Raw genomic sequence first — 9,153 nt, forward strand, 5'->3', positions numbered from 1 at the left:
TGCAGGTTAGTGGTAACGCAGCTGCACTCTGCTGTACCCCATGGTGAGGAAGCCCCTGCCAGTGAATGGGAGGCCCCAAGGTCAGGAAACAGGAGAGTGAGGGCAAAGAGCTCTTCAACCAGACATCTCATCTGTGGCTTGGTTCATAGACCAGGAAACCATACAGGACGTCTTCTCATAAGTGTTTTGCAGAAATTCCATGGTCCATTTGTCTTATTTTGTGCTTAGTCACTCAGTTGTGTCCAACTCATTGTGACCCCATGGACTGTAGCCCACCAGGTTCCTCTGTCCATGGGATTCTCCAGGCAAGAATACTAGAGTAGGTTGCCATGCCCTTCTCCAGGGGATCTTCCCCATCGAGAAAATGAACTGGGGTCTCCTGTATTGCAGGCATATTCTTTGCCAGCTGAATGACCAGGGAAGCCCCATAGGCGGGAAACTGGATGGTTTAGCAAAGGCCAATCCTGGCACTAGAACGAACCCAGAGCTCATTTCTTACCCACCGTACCACAGCCAGTCTGTCATGAGTAGTGGGGAAGCATTGAAATTTGATGTCCAAATGAATACTGTCTGTGCAATAATCCTACACCCGCCGTTTTTTAAATAGCTAACTTTGGACAATTTACTTAGGGTCTCTAAAACCTCAGTTCTCTCATCTGTAAAAGGGGGTTGACTAGTTTCTGCCTCATAGGATGATGTTTAATTAGGATAATATGTACCGAGCACCTTGCACAATTAAAGCACCTAACACATAGATGATGCCTGATTCATGTTAACTATTATTATTAAGGCAATAAAGCTCCAGACACAGAAACAATAAGTTATTGGTTTATTATTTACCAAGGGATCAAATCTATTCTACTTTCCCATGGCGTGTATGGGTCCAGGGTAACCTCTTTACTCGTTCTGTCACAGGTAGGGTGGAAGTTATTATCTATAAAAGGAAGGGGCTTAGATCACAAAATAGCTGGATGGTTTTTACAATGTCCAAATGAAGTAGCAGAGTCAAAGCAGAAAAGAAAAGCACAGTGTGAAATAAAGGAATATGAAATTTGCATTATTTTTTCCAAATTCAGTGAGTAAATAGAAAATGTGCCCTTTTAACTTTGTAAAGCACCTTACTTTATTTGATTCTCTTAGCAACTTTGTCATTAGGGAAGGCAGCTTTAATCACCTACAGTTTAGAAATAAGGAAATTGGGCCATAAAATATGAAATGAATTACACATACAGATGTAAGGGGGAAGATTTTAGAGCTAAGTTTCAAATGCCAGGCATCCAGACCCCTCACCCCCTATAGCCCTTCAGAAGTCACTGTCGTCGGCCCCTGGAAACACTACCTCCTGTATCAATGTAGAGACGATCTGCCTTTTCCCATTTTGAATAGTTGTGTGTCTTATTAGTAGAATAGAGTATTGAAATTTTTTAAAATGTATATCTTTCCAGTCCTAGAATATGAGAACATTGTTTTGTTCATGTTGTCTTTCTCAGTGACACAAGGTGTGATAATTTAGATTTTCTCTTGTTCATCAATGCATGGAGAATAGAATGAAATGAGCTTCTTTTTAAACAAGTGACAAAAGCAGACTCAAATGTGTTTAGTCCAAAGTGTGAACCTCTGGTTCAATATTGGGAAACAGGAAACACAGGGATAGATTACATTTCGGACACAGTGGGATATAACACTCAAATCTGAATATTTTATCTGCAGAGTTTACTTAGAGTAAATTGTTGTATGTACACTCAGCAGTGACATGTGCTTATATCCAAATACTCTTTATAATGAATTAAGTAAGTGTGTTGGAGTCAGACAAATCTCTGATTTCGAGCCCTGACACAAGAAAGAAGATGATAGAGTCACACAGTCTCAAAGCCTCTCTTTCCTTATCTTTAATTAAGGGGGATAATAATACCGCCCTTTGGTGGTGGTATGAGGATTGAATGAGATAATATATGAAAAGCTCCCAACACTGTCTCCGCTCTGTCTACCAGATTCTTAGCAAAGACTGATTCCTGACTCTCTCCCTTGTTTCCCTGTAATGCATTTTTAAAATAGACTTTGGTTTTTGTTTAAGTTTTCGATTCACAGCAAAACTGTGCAGAAGGCACGGAGATTTCCTATAGGCCCCCCATCCCTACATGTGCACAGTGTCCCGCATTGCCAACATCCCTCACCAGAGTGCTGCGTTTGTCACAACTGATGAGCTGACGCTGACACATCATTATCACCAACGTTCATCATTTACGTTAGGGTTCTCTCTGTGTGTTGTGCATTCTGTGGCTTTCAACAAATTATAAAGACATGTATCTGCCATTATAGTATTATACAGAGTAGTTGCACTGCCCTAGAATCCTATGTGCTCCACCTATTCATTTCTACCCCATCCTGGCAACCATTGATTATTTTTTAACCATCTTCATAGTGTTGTCTTTATCAAAATATATAGTTGCAATCATATAGTGTGTAGCCTTTTACGATTGGCTTCTTTCACTTAGTGATATGCATTTAAGGTGCTTCCATGTCATTTCATGGCTTGATAACTCATTTCTTTTTACTACTGAATAATATTCCATTGTATGTTACCTTCTCTGGAGAAGGGAATGGCAACCCACTCCAGTATTCTTGCCTGGAGAATGCCATGGACAGAGGAGCCTGGTGGGCTATAGTCCATAGGGTCACAAAGAGTCAGACATGACTGAGTGACAAACACATATTACCTTCTAGGAGTTTTACAATTGTCTGTTTTACATTTAGGTATGATCACATTTTGAGCTACATTTTGTGAAGGGTATAAGATCTGAGTCTAGACTTTTTTTTCACATGTGGCTGTCCAGTTCTTCTAACGTCATTTGTTGATAACACTGTTTTTGCTCTATTGTATTGCCTTTGCTCCTTCATCATGATTGGTTGACTCTATTTATGTGGGTGTGTTTTGCAGTTCTTTATTATAATACATTTTAAAATGAGTACATTTTACACATAGCATCTTCAGTTCAGTTCAGTTCAGTCGCTCAGTCACTTCCGATTCTTTGTGACCCATGAACCTCAGCACGCCAGGCCTCCCTGTCCATCACCAACTCCCGGAGTCCACCTGCCGGGGTCCAGCCCCGGTGGATCCAGGGAATTCGAAGGGTGGACGGCGTTGGCGTGGAAAAACTCGTTTATTTATTAATATAAGATTAGATTAAGAAACTATAGTGTAGTAGGAAGATTAAGTGGAGGAAGAGGGCTGAATAGCTTGGTTTACGCAGAAGACCAATAAAATTCCAGACAAGGAATTTGCACCATCTACGTTGGGCCACTGGCGCCCGCTTGAATATCTAAGGGTGCCTCGCCTTAAGCTCCCTTTCGCGCGGGTCTTTACAGCCACGGCAAGTAAGTAGACCTGGCGAGCCTCTGCGCCCCAGATGGAAATTCAGCCTGAAATTAAAGAGCAGAGAGAGGGAAAGGGAGAGAAAATGAGAGAGAGAGAGACACGGGGGGAGCCAGATTCCCCAGAAACCAGGCCGAGAGACTAGTTCAAGAAACTGGTCCGAGAAACTGGTCCCATCCTTTATTGTTCAGAAGGCCTTTTATAGTTTTGATAAAACATGGAGATCAATGGGTAACAAAAAATTATGTAGCGTTCGCAACCCAGATTCTTTCCGTATATCATTTTGTATACAAAAGGTCTCAGGTGATTTACATTATCTTCTGGCCAAGAGGCTTGTTAACACTTTTTGGCTCTCTTCCTTAATGAATGTTAATTTTGTTTCTCCTGAAGTGTTTTTCTTTAATCTACATCTCCTTAAAGCACTAAAGTTACATCTCTTTAGAACAAAGGCGCAGTGGGTTATAACAAAGAAGGTACTTAACTCAAAGATCTAATGTTGCTAATACCAGGTCTACTACTTGTTTTTCTATATACCAACTAATCTAAAAATAAAGGATATGAAAATTCAGCAGCAAGCATTGACTCAACAAATGAAACTTTTAATCAGTCCTATTCTAAAGATTTTGACTCCTCAGAAGCTCCTACATTCCTAGGATGTTTTAAGCTTCCTGTGCCTCCTGCGGTTAGGAGGCCTCAAACAATCACATGCGCAGCTGTACGAGTCCTGCAGGCAGGTTAGAAAGCCATCAGAGGGGTTTTTTGGATTGAAACACTCTTTCAAATGTAGAAGACTAAAGCCCTGAATTGACTTTTTCCAGAAAATGTCAGAAGAGTGGAAAAGCAGAGCACAAAAGCCGGCAGATTTTTGTTGGGGTACATGCTTAGGAATTTCCAGAGGGGTCCCTGAAGTCTGAGCACGCCTTGCGTATGTCAGCTTCCTTCCTCATGACCTTGTCACGGGCGGGATTCCTCACACTGGCTCCCGGCATCCACCCAAACCCATGTCCATTGAGTCGGTGATGCCATCCAACCATCTCATCCTCTGTTGTCCCCTTCTCCTCCTGCCCTCAATCTTTCCCAGCATTAGGGTCTTTTCAAATGAGTCAGTTCTTCGCATCAGGAGGCCAAAGTATCGGAATTTCACCTTCAACGTCAGTCCTACCAATGAACACCCAGGACTGATCTCCTTTAGGATGGACTGGTTGGATCTCCTTGCCGTCCAAGGGAATCTCAAGAGTCTTCTCCAACACCACATAGCATCTTACCAAAACTTTAATTCCCTAGAATGAAGCATAGTTCTAATATTAAAATGCTTAAAGAGCATAAAGAGGGAAAATTCATTGATAATTTAAATAATTATCAGCATATTCTGAAAATCTCTTAGAAGTCATTCAGATACCTGCTGAGAATGCTGAATAAAGAAAAACCCACACAAGACCTTGCATGGAATTATACTTCCATTAAATGCTCTGAAGACTTACAGAAGACTCCCCAGACAGTATCATATCTGTACTTTAAATTCTCCAGAGTATATTTGAGTCAAGCTTGGCAAAGTTGTTTGAAAGATTTTGATTATTTACATATTATATCCTGTGAGTTCATTTGCACCCTCACAGGGTATTCCTGAGGGTAGTTCCCCAACTGTCTTGGCATTTGGAGCCTCAATATGCATTCTAGAAGCTGAAATGGCAGTCTCAAAAAGAGCTGGGTAAATCCACTTCCAACCTGAAAAATTACTGAAGCATGTACGTGATTTTGAGGTTTAACCCGGCCATCAGGAAATGAAAGGTAGGAAAACAATCACCTAGTGTAGGAATGCCCTGTAGACCTTCAGGGCTGTGATTCCTGAGAACAGACTAATTAAAACTTTTGAGAATCAATAAAGATGCAGAATCTTGGCTCCATCCTTTACATTAAAGGAAAAAAGCTGAACTTTGCAGAATAAGGCTTCAAAGTCTTGTCACTTCTCTCCCATCATCTTGCCCCACTCCACGTTGCCCCCAAAGCATATGCATGTTTCTTTCAGACAGTGAGATATGCAAATGAATGGAGCAGAGATCTCAGTGTGGCCTGACGCACCAACCCTGGGAGCTGACGAAGTCTAGGGCGAAGAGCACAGTTAGCACAAAGCAAGTACGCCTCTCAAATCAGAGGTGACATGAAACAGAAGTTAAGTGTGGGCTCTAGAGTCAGACCTGGCTTTTGAGCCTCAACTGTGGAATTTTTTCACTTCCACCTTGGACAGATTACTAAACTTTTCTGTGCCTTAATTTACTCATCAATACAGTGAAGTTAATATTGTCACCTCACAGGACTGCAGTGAATATCAAATGAGATAATGTTATGAGATAACAAATTACTGCCTTTGGTCTAATGCCTGGCACTTAAGTCATAAGATGAGATTATAGTGTCTTCTCAAGAGGTCCTTGAAAAGTGTGCAAGAATGATAGTCTCGTTTATAGAATGACTAGAAGGTGCCATCTACCAATAGGTTCCAGAATAACTCTCAGCCTAGAGTAGCTACTGATCCTCTGCTTAGAGGTTGAGGCCTATGTTCACCTGGCCCTGAGCATTTGCACAAAACTTAAGCCCCTGGGCATGGTCTGAGAGCACATGGTCCAAAACATACCAACAGCGAAAGGAGTCCCTGTGCAGACTCTAACACAGTCTTACAAACCATTCGGCAAGCAATTGCTAATTTATAGCAATAAAATTCAGTCAAAGTTTGTCTTTTTGGAAATGGCAACCCACTCCAGTACTCTTGCCTGGAAAATTCTGTGGGCACAAAATCCATGGGGTCACAAAGAGTCAGACACAACTGAGCGACTTCACTTTCACTTCTATGTCTTTTAAGAAAAATATTCATTTACTTATTTATTTTTGGCTCCGCTGGGTCTTCATTGCTACCCATGGGCTTTGTCTAGTTGCGGAGAGTGGGAGCTAACCTCTAGCTGTGGTATGTGAGCTTCTCATTGTGATGGCTTCTCTTGTTGTGGAGGATGGGTTCTTGGGCATGTGGGCATTGGTAATTATTGCAGGGGGACTTAGTAGCTGTAGCCCACAGGCTTAGTTGCCCCATGGCATGTGGGATCGTCCCAGACCAGGGATCGAACCAGTGTCTGTTGCATTGCGAAGCAAATTCTTAACCACTAGACCACTAAGGAAGCCCCCAAAGTTATGTCTATCATGAAGCTATTGAAAGCATCATTGTAGTGTTTGTGTGGGGTGGGGTGAGATATTAAGAGAGAGAGAGAGAGGAGTTCCTTCTCCATGCTGATAATATTTGATTTAGAGGAATAAACTTAAGGAGTCAAATGGAGGAGGAAGGAATCACCCTCCAGTATTCCAGGCAGTGCCATACAGAAAAGGGAGTTGATATGTGAACGAGCTCCAGGGAGTAGGGGAGGGGCCAAAGAATGAGAATATAGAGGAACAGATATTGACTCTCTCTATGGGTGTTCCTTCTCCCAGAAGCTTCTCCCACAGATGACTGCAGGGCCTTAGGTCAAGGATACCCAGGGACCATGATCTCAACATCTTTCAACCAATGCTTCTGCAAGATGCCTGAGAAACCACTGAGGAAATGGAAAGTCAACCTGTATATTTAAAAGCCTTCAGTTCACTTATGGAACCAGCTCTGAACCAAAAAGGACAGTGGTAACTTATGAAATAACTTTGTCAGTCTTGACATGGCTAAATTTTTATTGGTGAGAATGATGCTTTGTTTATGGTATTGAAGATAGCTTGTGGAGTCTAGCAGACCTGGATAGACCATTTAACTATGTGAATTTGGGCAAATTTATTCACCTCTTCGAGCCTTCAAACTGTGGTACTGGAGAACTCTTCAGAGTCCCTTGGACTACAAGGAGATCAAATCAGCTGATGCTAAAGAAAACCAATCCTGAATATTCATTGGAAGGACTGATAGTAAAACTGAAGTTCTAATACATTAGCCACCTGATGCGAAGAGCTGACTCACTGGGAAAGACCCTGATGCTGGGAAAGATTGAAGGCAACTGGAGAAGAGGGGCAGCAGAGGATGAGATGGTTAGACACATCATCGACTCAATGGACATGAGTTTGAGCAAAGTCTGGGGGATAGTGAAGGACAGGGAAGCCTGGTGTGCTGCAGTCCATGCGGTCACAAAGAGTCAGACACGACTGAGTTACTTTCACTTTCAACTACTTTCAGCTTCTTTCAAGATTAGTCTGTTGACTTCCTAATCCCAGTACCTCAGAATATGACTTTATTTGGAGCCAGGGTCCTTACAGGGAATATCAAGTTAAGGTGAGGTTCATTAGGGGGATTTCTCATCCAGTCTGACTAGTGTCCTTATGCAAGAGGAAAATTTGGACACAGAGATATGTGCAGAAGGGAGACAATGTAAGGAGACACAGGGAGGAGATGGCCGTCTACAAGCCAAGGAGAGAGGCCTGCAACAGACCCTGCTTTCACAGCCTTCAAAAGGAACCAACCTGCCGATATGTTGACCTTGAACTTTCAGCCTCCAGAACTGTGGACATTTAGCCTCCGGTCTGTTCTACTTTATTATAGCAGACCTAGTAAATTAATACACCACCTATACCAGCAGTTACTATGGGGCACCTGCTGTTGCAGCAACCTCCCTAATTTGGGGCTGAGAAGCCTGATTCTGGGACTGGGAACTGACTCACAGCCCAGGCAAGGAGTGTTTTGTGTGTTTGGTTAAAAACTGGTTCTCCTTCTCTGACCTCAACTTTTTCTTTGATGTGAAAGCTTCCGAGCATTGTAATTAGCACCTCTCATTTGTACATATGGATTAGATGTGTCTCTTTGAGAAGGTAGTAAATGTTCACAGGATGTTTAAGTGTATTCCTATATATTTTAAATGTTGTTGTATTTAGTGTACCTTGTGAACGTCAATAAGAAATAACATTTACCAAAAAAAGACCATCAAATTTCCTGTTTCCAGTTTCAAGTTGAGCAAAGCTGAAGAAAATGCCAAAATAATATGCAAATATTAATGTGCCATATGCAAGCCTTCTTGGATTTTTTTATGAGCTGTCAACACAATTCAGTCTCCCTGTCACTATTCCTGGGTGTTTTTTGTTTGTTTGTTTTTTTATTTAATAGAATCTGCTTTCTATTTCTTTAAGTGGAGAATATTCCCCAGTGGAATATTAACTCTTCACCTTCATTTCCTTTGTGTTTTGCAGGAAATTTTGACTGGGTGGGGAATGACTTCACCCAGAATGCTGGCACAGGCCTTGTTATCAACCAAGCAGACGTGAGGAACAACACGAGCATCATTAAGCAACTCAAGGATGTGTTTGAGAGGGACTGGTACTCGCCCTATGCCAGAACCCTGCAGCCCACCAAGCAGCCCAACTGCTCAAGCCTCTTCAGACTCAGACTCCCCTCAAACAAAACTGCCATGTACAACCCAAGTGGGAAGGACCCCTAGAGTGTGTAGTCTGAATGAACAAACTTACGGGACATCTTGTGTTTCACATTTATATATATATATATATGCATACAAAAACAAAGACTTGAGGAGAGAAAAACAATTTAATATGTCTTTTTTAGGGGAAAAGCACACACAAAAATATTCTCGGAACATGTAATAACTAACAATATCTTAGCCGTGTGTACACTAAACTTAAGACTTTTGTATTTGTTACTTCTGACAGAGAATGTCATTTTGGCTTGGAGGTTAGTTTTTACGTTTGCATACAAATTTTAAGACTTTGATGCCTCTTCCTTTCTAGTTTTAGAACTTTTTCTGCTGACCACCTGGTCC

The 9,153-nt window shown here is 41.8% G+C and overlaps 1 protein-coding gene across 1 annotated transcript in view; it reads left to right on the plus strand.

Annotated features, from left to right (window-relative positions):
- PLD5 (phospholipase D family member 5) overlaps positions 1 to 8,817 on the plus strand; it is a 390,092-nt gene extending 381,275 nt beyond the window's left edge. The window contains exon 10 of the mRNA XM_068986433.1: positions 8,570 to 8,817. Within this exon, the coding sequence (XP_068842534.1) occupies positions 8,570 to 8,817 (248 nt within the window). The remainder of the gene's footprint in view (positions 1 to 8,569) is intronic.
- The last annotated feature ends 336 nt before the right edge of the window (positions 8,818 to 9,153 follow it).

Source organism: Capricornis sumatraensis, chromosome 14, assembly GCF_032405125.1.
Source record: "Capricornis sumatraensis isolate serow.1 chromosome 14, serow.2, whole genome shotgun sequence".
NCBI lineage: Eukaryota > Metazoa > Chordata > Mammalia > Artiodactyla > Bovidae > Capricornis > Capricornis sumatraensis.